This window comes from Apteryx mantelli, chromosome 1, assembly GCF_036417845.1.
Source record: "Apteryx mantelli isolate bAptMan1 chromosome 1, bAptMan1.hap1, whole genome shotgun sequence".
NCBI classification, from domain to species: domain Eukaryota; kingdom Metazoa; phylum Chordata; class Aves; order Apterygiformes; family Apterygidae; genus Apteryx; species Apteryx mantelli.
The window spans coordinates 155,704,188-155,720,848 of record NC_089978.1 but is presented as its reverse complement, the minus strand read 5'-3'; the positions used below and the strand labels follow the sequence as shown (position 1 = coordinate 155,720,848).

Below are 16,661 nucleotides of genomic sequence, written 5' to 3'. Positions count from 1 at the left end.
TGGCACGTCAGCCAGGTTTTCCTCTGGACCTTGTCCTGACTCTGATTTGAAATATCAATAAGCTGTGATGGCTAGAAGAACTTTTTACAGGTTGCTCAGAGATAAGGGCAAATACAGCAACACTGTTTTATCTGTTGCTTCTTTAGCTGTTGTTTCAAACTTCCATTGCTCTGCTCTATTAACCATATTCAGTCCCTCAGATGAGCACCTGAGTTGATGGACAGCAAAGCAATTTTTTGCAGAAGTACTAAGGTAAGAGGAGGAGATGCGCACAGGGATTAGGAAATACATTATTTAAATACATATCAACAGTATATACGATGTAAATCTTAGCAGCTTTCTTGCTGCCTCCTAAAAAGTTACATTTTCTTAATTGTTGTCACCTTTTTCGGATGAAATCTAGAACAATCAAGGACGAAGGACAGAAAACCGGGAAATGATTGAGCCATTACTTTCAAAAATTAAGCACCCAAGATCTGTCAGAATTGTAATCCATTCCAAAAAGTTGTTCCTGCCCATTACATTAATTCTTACAGGAAAATATGCTTCATGACCTGCAGACAGACTTTTCAGGAATTCAGCAGCAGCAGATAGCAGGATATGGCTTTACGACTGTTTGGCTTCATTAAAAACAGGAAACATTATTTTTAAAACACTTTAGGGTTGTTCACAAGCCAAATGCAAAAAACTGCATATTGAAAATTCTGAAGTAACACTATAAACAACTTCATATTCATCCCAAATTGGCTTTCTTATTCAATTTCCATTATACCTCATTAGCATTTCTAGTTTTGGAAGGCCTGTGCCCTATATACAATAGGGTGCACAAATGCCTTCTTCTTGTATGTTATCAGATCCAAGAGATCCCAACTCAGTCCTCTTCCACTACCAATCATTCCCCTCCTCTGAGTCCTGCTTGTAGGCACAAAGGCCTGGGAGATTCTGTTGGTGAAGATCAAGGCAAAAAAAGCATTGACTGACTCAGCCTTGTCCATATCCACTGCCACTAAATCACGTGCCCATTCAGCAGCAGGCTCCCATTTCCCTTGTTTCTTTTCTTTCTTCTTTTACTGCTAATGCAGTAGTAGAAGCTCCTCTTGCTGCCTTTTGATGTCCATTGCCAGTTTCAACTCTACTTAAACCCTGGCTTTCCTAATACCATCCCTGCATATGCAGGCAGTATTTTTATATCCTTCCTTCGAAACATGTCCTCACTCCTACCTCCTGCATGTCTTCTGCAATGATGCTCAGTCACAAGTTCCCTGTTTAGCCACACCACTCTCCTTATATGTCTACTCAGTTTCCTGCATACTTGTATGGACTCTTTTGTGCTTGGAGGAGGTTGTCATTACAGACACGCCAGGTCTCTGCCCTGCCTCTCAAAGGATCCCACCAACCAGTTCAATGAATGAGCCAAAGTCTGCTCTCATGAAGTCCATGCACAAGAAGGGAGTATACACAAAGACTCAGTTAAAGACTCACTGATGCAGAAGAGCCATGAGATTTTACAGTCATTTGTTCAGATTGTTGCAATTCTTTTATTTCATGCGTTATTAAAATGATAATAGACCTGTACTGGCTGCAACAAATTTCAAGTCACTTTATAAGAATCTGTTGACATTTCTCAAGTCTACCTTTAGCTTTTATAATCATTCTGTGGAGCCAACATAAAAAAAAATCTGGAAAAAAAATCCATTATAAGGAAGTGTGCCAAATAAACTACTGGGGAACTTCCAACACAAAATAAAAAAATTGGTCGAAATGGGCGCAGTCTTTGTTCATTGCTTCTGATAGGACCAGCTGACAAATTTTTCATCATCTGCTCAAAGCGGGAAAAACAGCAAAGAGCTGGAACATAGTACAGATTTGCTGCAGGACAGCACAAGACAAGATGAAGGCAGCAATGTCAAGGTTCCCGATAACTTATTCAGTGGCATGATGATCACAAACATTTGAGAATGACAATAAGCAACTGTGAGGTAGGAGAGAGTTCACAGTAAGATGTAATAGTTCCTGAAGAATTCTCTTAAGAAAAGCAAAACTTCTACTTTAAGATCTGAGATGGAATGGCAGCCATTCTGCAAATTCTGTCATACAAGAAATCAGTAATGAGTGTCCTGCTGGATAAATTATGCTCTTAGCAAGACATACGTACATGACTTACTAAATTCCGATTCTATTATTGGGAAACCTAAGCTAATGCATCTTTGCTGAGGCCTCATCCATATGGATATTATTCAGATAGGTACTTTGAAAAGAAGCATTCTGCAGTAGCTGTCCTGGAAGCGTTCAGCATATAGTAACTATCCAGGAGCAAGATAGCTCAGGTCAACACAGATGTAGCTCTAGAGCAACGGCAACACAACAGCTTTGGCTGGAATAGCTATTGTGGGAGAACATTTCTATGTGAATTAGCTCCAAACTAGGCTGGTTTGAAACAGCCAACAAATTTAAAAATGTATTTACTAATCAGAAGATAATTTTGAAGTTATTAGCAGGCCTGATGAGTTATTGTAAGACATTCTTTGAAATGAAATTATACTGAAGAAAGATTCAGACACTAACAGGCTCCCAATTTGAGAAAGCAGTGCAACCAACAAATTATATTACTGGTTGTTCCAAAATACATTTCCTCTGTGAAAGGTCTAGTCTGAATTATAGATCTGTTGTTCTTGCAGGCTACTTCTCAAAATACAGAGCTTTTCTGAATCATTAGGAAGAAACCTGAATCCATGGATCTCCCTCCATAAAAGACAGCTTATGCCCAAGTAGTAATGAAAGGCAGAATTTACATAGCTCAGTCAAAATACTTCAGGAATCCTTTATTTACACCAAATCTGAATTTAAACACATGCCAAACAACAGCAAATGCATAAAAGATTTGCAGGTGTTTTTTTCTCAATATATCAGTTCCCAGTGTCCTCCAACACTTCACCTGAGACACAATTACCTCATGTAACTAGAAACAACCAGTACTAAACTTCTCCAAGCCATTTCACGGAACTGTGATATTCAAAGATCCATATTTCAAAGCAGTATAGAATGACCTTACATAGTATTGAACTACTATATTCATTACTTGTTCAGTGAAATGAAGCAAAATTAAACCAACATGTATCTTCAAATTCAAAAGGTCCTAAGCAACAGCGATACTTTGATAAGGGAAAGCCAGTGAACCTTCTGGCTATTACATGAACAAATCTTCCCTAAGAACTACACTGTAGTTTCCAGTCACAAGATGAGAAGAACCCTAGCAGTAAGCACACAAAACTAGAGCAGGGAAGAAAAAAAAAGTACTATTTCATTCACATCGTTCTACAATTGTGTATTCACTTCCAAAGTAGCTAGGCATTTGCTCAAACAATAAGATATCTTCATTTAAATGGCTGCTTTCATATTAAAAACCCGTAGGGATTAAAGGTAGAATGCAGAGACCACACTGTTATTAGACCTACGATTTTATTTCATCCATACTAAGTCTGTAGATGGACACAGCAAAAAGGCTGTCTTTCCAAACATAGAAGCCTTCAAGACCTAAAAAGTATAACTGTTCAGATACTGGCAGGGCCCATCAGAGCTACAATGAAACAGCACAACACCAAATGCTGTTCACACATTTTGACTTTAGCAGCAAAGTTTATATTATGCCTGGAAAACGTAAACAGCTAATTAATGTCAGCCTCATTTTGCTGCTCTTGTTCAAAACAGACACCAGAACAGTCAGAGTATGATTTGACAGGAGGAAGGGATGGCAAAAAGGAAGACAATTATGCCCCAAAACAGATACAGTGAATGTCCGATATCAAAATAAAAAACAGGAAATTTGTTAAACAGGTAGGTAGAAAAATACACTCTCCCCAGCAAGTATTATCTGCACTGAAGGTATGCTCCAGTTTCATCCCATTTTTGCCATCCATTCCTTTAGCTGGGCAGGGGCAAACTCCTAACACAAGCATGACAGCAGGAGTTATCACAAATGTATTTTACAGCTGCTTGAAATCCCAGGAGACACCACTGAACCAAAAAGTGAGTGAGTAAGGAGGAAGGGCATCCCCGAGGCAACCTTGGCATGCAGTTTTTCCAGTCACCTAGTACAAACTGAAGTTTCCTAAAACTGGCTTTTGACCACAATGTGGGCGCACTGGTGACTAAGTAAGAGCTGAAGTGGCTTAAATTTCCATTTCCACAATGAAGGTCACAGGAGCTCTGTGGAGCATCTCAAGTTTAAGACACTGATGCCGGTCTCTCTAACCAGATGCCTTGTTACAGTATCCACTAACTTTTTCTCCACTAGCCATGACCATACATTACCTTCCATTGTTTCAGCTTCTTGATGTGAAAATTACCATCCCAAATGTTTTGTCTAACTATATATATACACACAGTCATACATATTCAAATGTGCAGCCTATCTGTTACCTCAGATCTAGAAAGCTTCCTCCTTGACAACAAAAGTAGGTTTAGTGTTGAGCTATTCAACATGACACTTACTACAAACAGCAGAAAAAAAGAAATAAACTTAATGCAAATCTGTGAGCCAATGACAGATCCTTATAAAACAGCTCTTTCAGATGGAAACATCCAACAGTACACTCTATGTTAAATACTGTAAATCACGCTTACACACTTCCCCATTTTAAGTCCCAAAACAGCAGCAACTAAAGACTGAACAAACACACATGTACACCTGAAAGGTAATTTAAAATCTCTTCATGAATTTCATTTGTTGCTAAATCAAATTTACCATAAAGTCCCTGCAAGAATCAACAATATAAAGTGCAAATAAAGCCCACAACTTGTTTTAGAATGACAGGACTGGAAGAACTCCTTTGCTACAAACCAAACCCTAGAGTTTGCACTTACCTAGATCAACCATTTCTAAAAACCCAAAACAGATTCCAAGTATTAACAGCCTGGGAAAATACAGCTAATTCATTTCTATATAATTTCTCTAGGCACAAAGATTTTGTTGCAGCTTTTTTAGTTTATTCTCAAACTAATGCACACTTTTGTAGTACGCTACTTCATTTTTGTGATAATACCTACGTACCCTGAAAACATTAAGATGGCCATAACTAATCAAACTTATTTTCTTCCCCTCCCTTCCTTTTATTACAGTTTTTTTATGTGGTTTGTTTGAGGCAATTCAATACCATCTTGTTATCCCTTACAAATACTGATCACAAAACCAAACATCTATACAAAATGCTTCCAAATGTTGGGTATTACAGCTTTATCACACATGTATTGCTCACATAGTATTCCCAGCTTGTACATTCTTCTGTGTTTTAGTAAAATAATTGTTAAAATAGAAACTAAAATACAGAATTAGGAAAAGAAAAGAAAAGAAAAGAAAAGAAAAGAAAAAGAAAAGAAAAGAAAAGAAAAGAAAAGAAAAGAAAAGAAAAGAAAAAGAAAAAGAAAAAGAAAAGAAAAAGAAAAGAAAAGAAAAGAAAAGAAAAGAAAAGAAAAGAAAAGAAAAGAAAAGAAAAGAAAAGAAAAGAAAAGAAAAGAAAAGAAAAGAAAAGAAAAGAAAAGAAAAGAAAAGAAAAGAAAAGAAAAGAAAAGAAAACCTACTGTAGAATGGCAGAAAAAAACTAAAACAGCAACGCAGAGCTAGCATTCCAGGGGCATTCTCTGAGTTCCCTCAGTAGGAAATGGAGTCTTCAATTTTCTTAATAGACTCTAGTAGGATACAGAAATAACTTGCACAGTATTTAAGCAGAAAATGAGAAAGAATTCTCATATGACTGAGTCACAAGAACGCGACTAGAAAAAGGGAAAGATGCCATCTAAATGTTTAAAATCTACCAAGAATTATTTTGTAATTAGTACCAAAATCCATCTACAAAAATGAAAAATTAGGACACCTCAGTTGCTCAGAGCATGTTTTCAAGGTAGGAAATGAATCTCAAAACAACAGAGAAGGGGAAGGAGGCACAACTTAAGGATTATAAGCAGTTTCTAATTCTACATAAAAAAACAATTTGGCACACAGAAGCAGGAATAAGTGAGAACTGAAGACAGACATAAGTACAAAATATATAGTAAAAGGGTACAGAACAGATACAGAACATGGGTAAAAAAAGAAAAAAGAACAGTGAAAGTGTTTTTTAAAAAAAATTTTCTTCTCCATGTTGAACATAAAAAAGGCCATTTAAGAAAAGCAACAGGCAAATCAGGAAAAAAAAAAAACAATTAATGGAGAGTTACAGAAATGTTAACAACATTTGCTTTCCACAAAGTAAAATGAAGGTGCTAAATTCAGAAACAGTTGTGGATATTACACATGAAAGAAAAAACAAAAGACTGCAAATGTCAGTAGGCTACAAAGAAATTAACCATCTGAACAAACTTAGGGGCCACTAGCACTTAACCAATAATACCTCAAGAAATTGACCAAAGGATATTGTTAAGAACGCACATTTCCAAAAAAGAAAAAAAAAACAAAAAAAAAAACAACACAGAAGCAAAGCACAAGCAGTAATGCTATCAGCTATAAGGCCATAAGGCATATCCAGGAATCTTGTAGCCAATAAACTAACTTCAAATGAATAAAATAATAAAATTGTTTTGAAAATAAATTAATTAGGTAAAATAACTATCTAAGGAATTACTTTTTCAGTGAGGACAATTATTTCTTCCAACAATCTTGACTAAAAAAAAAAAAAAAAAAAACACAAATATAAATTCACAGACATTTTTGCTGCATTTTTCCTGGAGTCTATAAAGCCCTTGGTCATGGCATGCTAAAAGGTATACTAATTTACCTTATTCTACATTTTTTCATGAGTATACCAAATATGGAATTGAATGGATGTTAATACCCAAGGGTAGACTGTTCAAGTCAAATGCATGTCAGTATAATTTTAAACACGCATCACCTAGTCTATGTACTTATGAACAGTTAACTGGGATAAAGTTGTTACAAAACAGTGATAATCCAAAAAATAAAATGTCACTTCAGTGTGTTTTGTAAAGTGAAACAGAAAAGAATATTTACATGAACATTACAGAGAAAAATGCCATGTTGCTGCCTTGCACCTATTTCTGTTACAGCAGTTAAAAATCATACAAGCAAGTTGTGTTTTTTTTAATGTAAGAGATTAAATGTCTTCATAGGGTGATGGACTCCTTTTAACCACAGAAATAGCAGGAATCTAATATAACTTGCCAACACAAAGTCTCTCCCACACAATGCAAGTATTTCAGACCTATTTTATAAAATAACCAAAATAAAGTCAGTGAATCTATCTGATTTATACTGGTAAAATAGAATGACAACTGGTTGCATTACAATCACTTCTACACTGTTATTAGCTTTGAGCAAACCTAGTCCATGCTTCAGTACTGTATAAGCCTTAAACATGTGGTACCTGTTTTAAGCCACACACTGACATCTCAAACCAACTGCAGAATAGTTGATACCGCTCTCTCTTATGTAGCCATGCTATTGTCAAGTAACATCACATATTCATAAGCACTGTTAATTTCACAGAAGCAAAGAAGAGACCCATTAACTCCAAGTTAAAAATGAAAAAGCATTCCCTCCCAGGCTGTTTTAGTTCTGCTTAATGCTTCATTTTCAGTATACAACTATGACAGCTTTGGTTGCGCACGTTTTGTTGAGGGGAGTTGTGTCCAAGACCTATGTCCCATTTGCATATTTTTGAAGGTGTCTGAACTAGTTTATAACCCGCCAGCACTATTAGGCTGAGATGCACACGGTGCAACTGTTTAATCCAGAAAGGTTTGCTTCGTCCCACGTTGTGCTTTCCCTCCAAACCACTGCCGGCGGCAAACAGCTCCAAACAGCGGAGGAACTGTTACGTGGCCCAGCGGGCGGAGGGGGGTAACGCCGCACGCCGCCGAGGTGCCGCTTCCCCTCGCCCTCAGCACAGGTCGCAGCCGCGGTCAGAGAGGGGAAACCACCGTCTGCGGCCAGCGACGGCCCTTCAGCGGGGCCAGGGCGGAGGGCGCCGGGCCTCCCGGCAGCCCCTCAGCCGCTCCACTCACCCGCTACCGAGAGGCGCGAGCGGGAGGGTGGGAAGGAAGGAGGGAAGGAGGGAAGGCGAGCGGACGGCGGAAAGGGAAGAGGCGCCCCCGCCGCAGGCGGCGGGGAGGCGGCGGGGCCCGGCCCGGCCCGGCCCGGCCCGGCGCGTCCCCCCGTGCCCTTGATGGAGGCAGCCGCGGGCCGGCAGCACCGGAGCCGCCCGAGCCGAGGCGCCGGGGGACGCCTCGACTTTGCCCCCAGCGGCCCGGCCGGCATCTCCCGCCGCGGGGCACCGACGGCCGCTGCCGGTGCCACCGCCGCGCCCGCGCCGCTCCCGCCTCACCTGCGTGCCCACCACGACGATCTGCGGCAGCTGGATGATGTCGGCCCCCACCGTGTTGAACACGTCCTGCAGCTTGTTAATCACGGGGATCAGCGCCTCCATGGCGGCGGGGAGGCGGGCCGGGCCGGGCCGGGCGAGCGGAGCCGGGGTCAGCGGGCGCCGGCGATGAATAGGCGCGACGGGCAACGGCTCCTGTCAGCCGCCCCCTCCGCCTGCCGCCATTGGCGCCGGCCCCCGCGCACGGCACGGCCCCCAGCAGGCTGTGCGCGCCCGCGGGGCGCGGCGCCGCCGCCGCACGGCACCACGGGAGCTGTAGTGCCGGGGCGGCGGGCGCCGGCTGGCTCGGGGGAGGGGCGGGGCGGGGCGGGGCCGCCGCGCGGGCGTTGCCGTTGGGGGCTGGCAACGGCCCGTCGCGAGCCGTCGGCCTGGAACGACGCCCCGATGGACGCATGTACTCATTAAACGGCAGTTTGCATAGCCCCTTCCCAGCTGGGAACGCAGAGTTACAGCTTTCTGGCTGTTAAGGGATCCTCAGAGGTTACGCAGGCCCCCACCCCCGGGGGAGACAGGCCCCGACTGCTGCTGGGGGCCATCTCCAGCAGACAGAGCCAAGAGGCCGCTTTCGTTCGAGGCATAGGTAGCAGTGGCTTGAAACCCCTCAAAAAGCAGCACTGACCCACTTCTAGGGGAAACAACACAGAGGTGCCAACATGCATGTCCACTGCCCCAGGACACTCGCCACTGCTTGGCCAAGGAAGGGTGGTAGATGGTGAATTGCTGACCCTTGTCGACACACTGGTCCCACCAAGCCAACAGAGCGGGAGGATAAAACTGCTTGGGGAAAAAAGGGGAGGAAGGCATCATGGAGATTCATTAAGGGAGAGAAAAGAACCACAGAAGATCCGGACGTGCAAAACATGCAGCAAAAAGAATATTCTCCAAAAAGAATATTCTCCAAAAAGAATATTCTCCCACCTTTTTTACACATACAAACAGAGAACTACATTTGATAGGCCAGCAGGAGCCTAGATTTAAAACTGTTGGGTAAAACTGGGGGAAAGAAAAGCAGAGAGGAGCTTTGTCAAGACACAGCCTTTGCCCTTTATATTTTCTAAACAGTTTAGGAGTTGTGGCACCTCTTCAAGTGCTTTCATGTTTCACCTCAGTCATTTATATGCAGCCCAACAAGTCTTCACCTTTCCAGCGATATTTTGAAAACCTGTCAGTGTAGATGACATAGCTACATACATACTCAGCTATGTACAGAAAAGGGTCCATTTACAATGGACTCTCTCTGAGTACCTAAATGCACTGAATCCATCTTACTCAATATTCTGGCTAGGGAGGATGTTCAAAGGGTCTCCAGATAGGATGCTTTACTTTTGTTTCAATATCTCCTTCTTACCTCTTTCAAGATCTTTCTTACTGAGTACTCATCATTCCGTTACATTTGTTCTATTTGCTTTTTTGTTTATAGTTTTGCTTTAGGTGCCAGTCTTCCACCTGATCTCATCATCTGAAATTTTCCAGCTCAGATGCGTAATAGTAGGGTTGAATGATGTGTCTGGGAGGCTTGGGAAGCAGAAAACTGAGATCTAGTATTCACCTGTATCTTAGAAAAAGATAGACTAAAATCTGGGAATGACTTGTGCTGCAAGATCTTTAAATGTGATGTCTGTTTTTTAAATATCTTTCCCTTGAATGCATTTTCTCACAGATAAATTCTGAATATGTAGAGATGCTGAACTGAAATCTGTCTGTCTCCCTTCCTGTTAGGCAACTGAATACAAATGCTTCTGAAAATTTTAAGTTCTGGATGACATAAGACTTTGTATTCTTATTCAGTCCAAATTAGTCAAGTCTTTTCCACTCTTCATTTCTTGAAATTATCAAATGATGAAGGGGAGAACATACAAAGGGAATATGTTCTTGCCTATATATCTTTTCAACACAGCTTATCATTCTTACCCAGTAAATTTCACACTTCTTCTTAGAGAACTGATATTTCATTGACGAAAGCATAAAGATGGTTAAGCAAATTGAAACAGTCAGAAATGATTATATGCAGCATAGAGAGAAACAACTAGTTAACACTTGGAAAAATAAGTGAAGAAGAGCCTAAATAACTTCTTGATGAGGAAGAAAGCAGGAAGAGTTCTTATCATAGTGATACAGTGATCTGTCATGATTTTCCAGTAGTTTCACCCGTTAGCTTTCAGTACTGCTTTCATTTTGCCACATGACCTAATGGACACCACTGTGAAATGGAGCAAATACAGTCTGTTTCACATATTAATTTGGACTAAAAGTGGGACATCTCAGAAAAGGATATAGATTTGGGAAAGGTTCAGAGGAGGACAAGAATGATGAAAGTCATGAAACTGCTTCTGTATGAGGAACTACTAAGTAAGCTAGGAGTTGTCACTCTACAAAAGAAATAATGGGGAAGGAAGGATTTAAGGTCTATATAATCATTAGTGGCCTGGAGCGGGTGGAAAAGGATCAATTTATTTACTTTTCCTTCCAATACAAGAAGTATGGGAGCATCTAATGAAACAAGAAGGTGCCAAGTCAGAACAGAACAATAATAGGAGACCCTCATGGGTGGGTTGCTGACCTGTTGAAGTCCTTGCCAAAGGATGCTGTGGACAGTAAAAGTTTACATGGATTGAGATGAAGACCGAACAAGTTTAAGAAAGAGAAATGCATTGCATATAAATAAATACCTACGTAGAAATTGCATCTAGCTCTGGAAGTTTCTGAGCTGACAATGTTTGGAGGCTGAGAGAGTATCAAGCAGAAATATTATGTATGCTTGCCCTTTAGTCTGTCCTAGTATGGCCATTCTTGGAATTTTATCAGTATAATATTTCAAGAAGCCCACATAAAAAACATCAGTTGCTGAACTGAGCTAAGCTACCCTGGCCTGCCCAGCAGAGATGTCAAAAAGACTATCAAGGGAAGGAGGGAAGATACCAAAACAGAGAAGCACAATTCTAATGGAGGAAATGAATTAATGAAGAGAAGTGTGAGGAAAGAACTAAAGAAAATATAAGACTAGGAAACATCAGGATGCAAAGTTTAACATTGTACATTTCTGGCTAAAAAGTGGGAGCTGGAAATACCTTTGCTATGAAGCATCATGTCCTTTATCAACTTATGAAATACAGCACTCACCTTATCCCAGTTAGAGTACTGTGCCAAAGTAATAACCATTTTAATGAGAAAGGATCATCTGTAGCTTTAACTGTCTACTTTCTATTTCAGACTCATATTGTACTGAGCAAGAAACTCAATAATGTGATAAAAGTAGTAGTCAGGCTGATTATTTACTAAAAGCAATTGACATAATAAGAAAACAGCAACTGGCACACTGAATCTGACCTGGTATCTGTCTATCTCAGAATCTCGTCTTTAAGGACATCCAGGACCAATGCTCCAGGGAAAATATAAAAATGCAGTAATAAGATCTTCTGATCCCAGTACTATGTATTAAGTAATTCTGATATTGCCAAAAGCTCTGAAATAGACAGTTCAATATTCCTTCCATTTTATCAACATTACATGAAACTAGATTGCTTTAGATACCATATAATAGTTTTTCAGCCACCAAGCTAAATTTTTGGCTGTAATGAGTGCCCATGCTAACAAGTTTAATGATCTAATTACACACAGTGCAAACAAAAAAATTAGTGTCAGTTTTGGAATTTGTCATCTTTGAATTTCATTATAACCCTCCTTTGTAGGAAAACAAGTTTGAAGTCAGAAGAACAAAATTTCCAGTCTTTTTTCTCCATGACCTGAACTTACTTATATAGTTTTGCATCATCCTCATCTTCCATTTACTTAGACAGCTAGAGTCTCTTATATTGACACACTGATCATAGTAGGTAAGTCACTTGCCATATAATGAACTCATGCTAGACAATGAGACCACAAGCCACCACCCCAGTAAAGGATATTTCTGTGCCATCATATTTATTTAGAGAAAGAAATATTTGACCAGCATACTTCAATTTATCAAGTATGTAACAAACTTAACATCTGCACTGTATACAAGTCATACTTCTGTATACTGCACAAAAAGTACTGGCAAAATATTTCTGTAAATTATTCCTTACTAATGTCACCTTTTGGAACCATGTAATACAGACATTATATGGGTCTGGCAGAGCCTGATTTTTATGTGAAGCCAAATTGAATGGTGTTTTTGTATCCCTTAGAGCAACATCATCACAGATGTAACTGCAACACTCTATCAGACATCTGCACAACAAACATCATTAGAAGCTGAGATAAATAAATTCTTCAAATCCCTTAACAGAATGACCATTAGTTTGGATGTTCTACATGGATTATCCAGGCTGCCAGATTCTAAATCTTGGTCTTACTCCAGAAGAGACAGAAATCAGAGGTTTCAAATCTATACTCTGGGGGTCCTGCTGACTTGATGATCAAGTGAGTGAGCTCTCCTACATGTATCAACTGGCTGTAAGAAGGTCACAGTGCTGATAGTAATCCTGGGTTATGTGTTACCTGTACTGAGACCCAGTCTCTGGCAAAACAAACTCATGCTGGGGCAGGGATTCAACTTTGCTAGAACTAATTGTAGTACTAAACTACAAGGAGTTCCTTATATTCTCTCATGGTATCCACCAGGAAGTTAGCCAATTAAATTAATTGCATATTTGGGATGTCAGACAGCCTCTCATAAAGCATGTACACAGAACTGAAGGCAGATTTCAGGTTAACGAAGGGGCAGGGCATAGAAGGTAACAGCTGCAAGGCAAACAGAGCCTTCCAAGTTCATCAATCAGTAACATGACCAGAGCCTTCTGGAAGGCATTTGTAAGACATCAGCAATTCTGATAAGGCCAAAGTTTTCCCTGGAGATGAAAATAATCTCTGTATCAGTCTGTACTGTTGTACAACAATGCTCCCCCCCATCCCCTCATTTGGGGTGGCCAGACTTCTTGGAATAGCAGAGAACAGTAACAGTTGCTTCAATGTCTGATTTTCACACATCCAGTGGTAACAGAACAGCTAGATGCATCTCAGCTGAATAGTTCACTTCCTCTCCAGGGAAGGTGCATTACTGAGATTATCTGAATCAGCCTGGGTTTTGATTGGTGATACAGAGTGTGAAGCGTAGCAGTTAGTCCAGCACCTTTTAATTTCTAGACAACAGATTTCTGTTTTCCCTGTGCATTTTGGTGAACTTGCCAACAATAGACCTGAACATGTTACAGGGCTTCATTAGACAAAGAAAAGATATTATAAATAAGCCCTTTCTCAGCCTGATTAGACAGTCAAGTGTAGAAAATTTAAATTTAGAAAATTTCCCTTGATATTTCTCCAAATCTTTGTAGATGCTTCAGTTGTATCTTTTGTTCCTTGTATGTACCATGTACCACTGAACAACCAGAGGAATTAACAGAGGGTGGAGTTAAACATGAGGATTTCTCCCCTGGAAGATTTACTCTCTTAGCTCAAGCAATCTCATGGATCACGTATTGCTTAATAGACCTTAAAAAGTTATTTTAACTGTGGAAACATGCACTGGGGAAATTTCTCACAGAGTCAGTCAGATGTATTCTTAAAGCAATGCAAATCAGTAACAGTAAATTTGAAAGAAAATATCAAATCATTGCTGCTTGCGTAAGGAATAGTCTGCAGCTCAATTTTAAGGTGAAGAGCTTTTACTTTAAAGGACCAGGGTTTGGAGGCAACAACATGCCTGTCTGGAAATCCTTTTTTTTTTTTTTTTTTTTTAAGAAAACAAAACATGCCATTAGCATTCAACTAAGGCAATATAACTAGAAAGAAAAAAAAATGCATTTTCTCCACCTGGGAAGGAAGAAGCAGTGAACTCACTAGCATTTCAATAGCAATTGAACTTTTATCTTCTGCTTCTAGATCTAGTGTTCTAATTAAGCTTATCTACTTTTGGTCTCTTTTGACCATGTTTTCAGATAAAATACTATGCCAAGACTAGTACTTCTTTTTGTAATATATGTTTTCTTGTGCACATTGCTTTTTGTGTTATGATTGGCACTATTTTAAGTTCAAATTGGAAACAACAATACAGTAGGTGTGATTTACAACATCACAGACTATAAAACTAATGGATACTTCAAGTATGTCTACATTAGCATTTTAATTAAGGTCAGGATTGCACTTTAGAAGTGAAGATTTGATTGTCTTACCTACCATGCTTTGGTTAGCCTCATGAAGCTATTGTAAAATGCATGGACTACAGCCTTTTCATATGAAACTAAACTGTAAGATGTACGTCAGCCGCTAAGGAGAATTCAGTTAATGGGACCAGACTAGTAGTACAAGTCTGAAATAAAATTCCAAAACACAACATAGCTAAGGTAGGCCTTCTGTAAAGGCTTGTTTCCCAAAGCCTTGAGTTAAAAGATTTAGGTTCCCTTTTATGACACTTCAGTACTGCAGAACAGGCTAAGTATGTAGTTATACATATATAGGCAATAGCTCTAAACAGAATTATGATTGAAATCTCATCTTCCTCCATCACTGGGTCATTTAACTTCATACTGTGGGATGGCTCCTCTATCCAGTAGGAATCAGAGTCCAAAACCATTTTCCTGAAGCAGGACCCATATCTTGAGTTGGGAAGAATGAGCTGGGCATACTATTTTGAAACATGCCCAGAAGAAACCACAAATACATAGCCTTACTTTAGAACACTAGTTGATGAAGCTGAAGAGACAAATTTGATACCCAGCAGAGCCAAGACAGAGTTCATATCCCTAAGTCCCCCACAGAAGAGCATGCTGGGACTACCCAGTTTTAAGACAAGATTAAGAGGGGACAGAAGGGAACATAAGGCCAGAAGAGGCTAGAGAAGGGAAAGAGGAGAATCCTGGATTCTGCTCCCAAGACAATTTCTGACTGCTTTAATATTACAAATGCATAAACTAAAGCCTAGACACCTACAGAATCTTCAAGTTCAGTAGTATAGTATCCAGATATCCATCTACAAACCAGTAGCTTCTTAGCAAAGGCTCTATTCCATACATAACAAGATGGTTTTGATAGTGGAGATTTACTACATTGAGCAAACACAGATACATATATTGACATCTGATAGTTGAAATTCTTGATGAATTCTCTTGATGAGATCTTGATAGTGATAAGACAATCATTAAAAAAAAAACAAAAACCAGCCTAAACAGTCAGGTAACTAACAACTGGAAAACTTACTAGGGCACATGATGGATTCTTCATAACTTTAAGACATTAAATCAGGATGGAAAGTCACTTGAAAAATATGCTGTAACACAAAGAAATGTAACTGTTTGAGGTAGATAAAAATATTCATGCATATCTTGCTCATGATACTGGAGTGTTATGTTTTTAAGATAGAAACAGCAAACAGCAACAAAGACACAGAGTAGATACCAAGCAAATAAAGTCTGCTCGATGTATCCTGGTTTATCACATCAGCCAGGCCTGATGGGGCTTAACGTCATCTTAGTTACTTGGTGCATAGAGCCAAGGAGGCAGCGGTAGGACAAAACAGTCACAATCATAAGGAGCCTTCCTCTTGTTCATTAGAGACCCCACAGCTCCCTGCAATTGTTTTTTAAAGCTCATAGTATTCCATTTACCAAAGGCAGGCACGAAATTCCTCTCATGTGAGGAAGCTCACACAACGCCAAGAACCATTGCTGTGGTAACAAGGCAGTGTGAATCTGGCTCTTAGGGAGATCCAGACTAGAGGATACTACGCCGACCGCTTACTTACTGACTCTTCTATTTGATAGTTCCTGAACAATTCACTACCAAGTAGAAATGCCTGTGCTTATTAAACCTGCTGATATAACAGAATTAAGTAGGTTCTGTGATTATAGACTTCCAGCAGAGTCTGAGTTTTATAATTGTGTTTTCTTAATAAAGCACATCTTAGGGAAAAAATCTGTTATTTTCATCTCCATGTAGAAGGCATTGCATGTATTTAACCACAGGAAAGTAATGGCTTTAGAACAGAGTTAATCACAGGAGGGGAAAAAAAAAACACGAAAAATTAGTGGAAAATTTGTGTAAATGGAGGAGGAAGCACTACTTTCTTTGGTTGTAAGTACTTCAAAGACTAATTCATTTACTGTGTTTGCAAAGGGAGAAAAAAATAGAAACCAAACAAACTTCTTGTACTCAGCTCCTTCCAGACAGATATTAATAAATAATACATTATTTTTTCCATTTTTAGGGAAGTCTTTTTTGTAACATTGTCTCTTTCTGCAGAAGAATACAAAGAATAATTCAGATACAAAACAGGTTTGCTGTGTACATAGCTGA

The 16,661-nt window shown here is 39.8% G+C and overlaps 1 protein-coding gene across 4 annotated transcripts in view; it reads right to left on the bottom strand.

The window, feature by feature from the left end:
• DNM1L (dynamin 1 like) overlaps positions 1-8,562 on the bottom strand; it is a 35,643-nt gene extending 27,081 nt beyond the window's left edge. For all 4 annotated transcript variants that reach the window (XM_067307724.1, XM_067307743.1, XM_067307734.1 and 1 more), the window contains exon 1: positions 8,337-8,562. In XM_067307724.1, coding sequence (XP_067163825.1) covers positions 8,337-8,438 — 102 coding nt within the window. In that variant the 5' untranslated portion in view covers positions 8,439-8,562. The remainder of the gene's footprint in view (positions 1-8,336) is intronic.
• Positions 8,563-16,661: the final 8,099 nt, after the last annotated feature.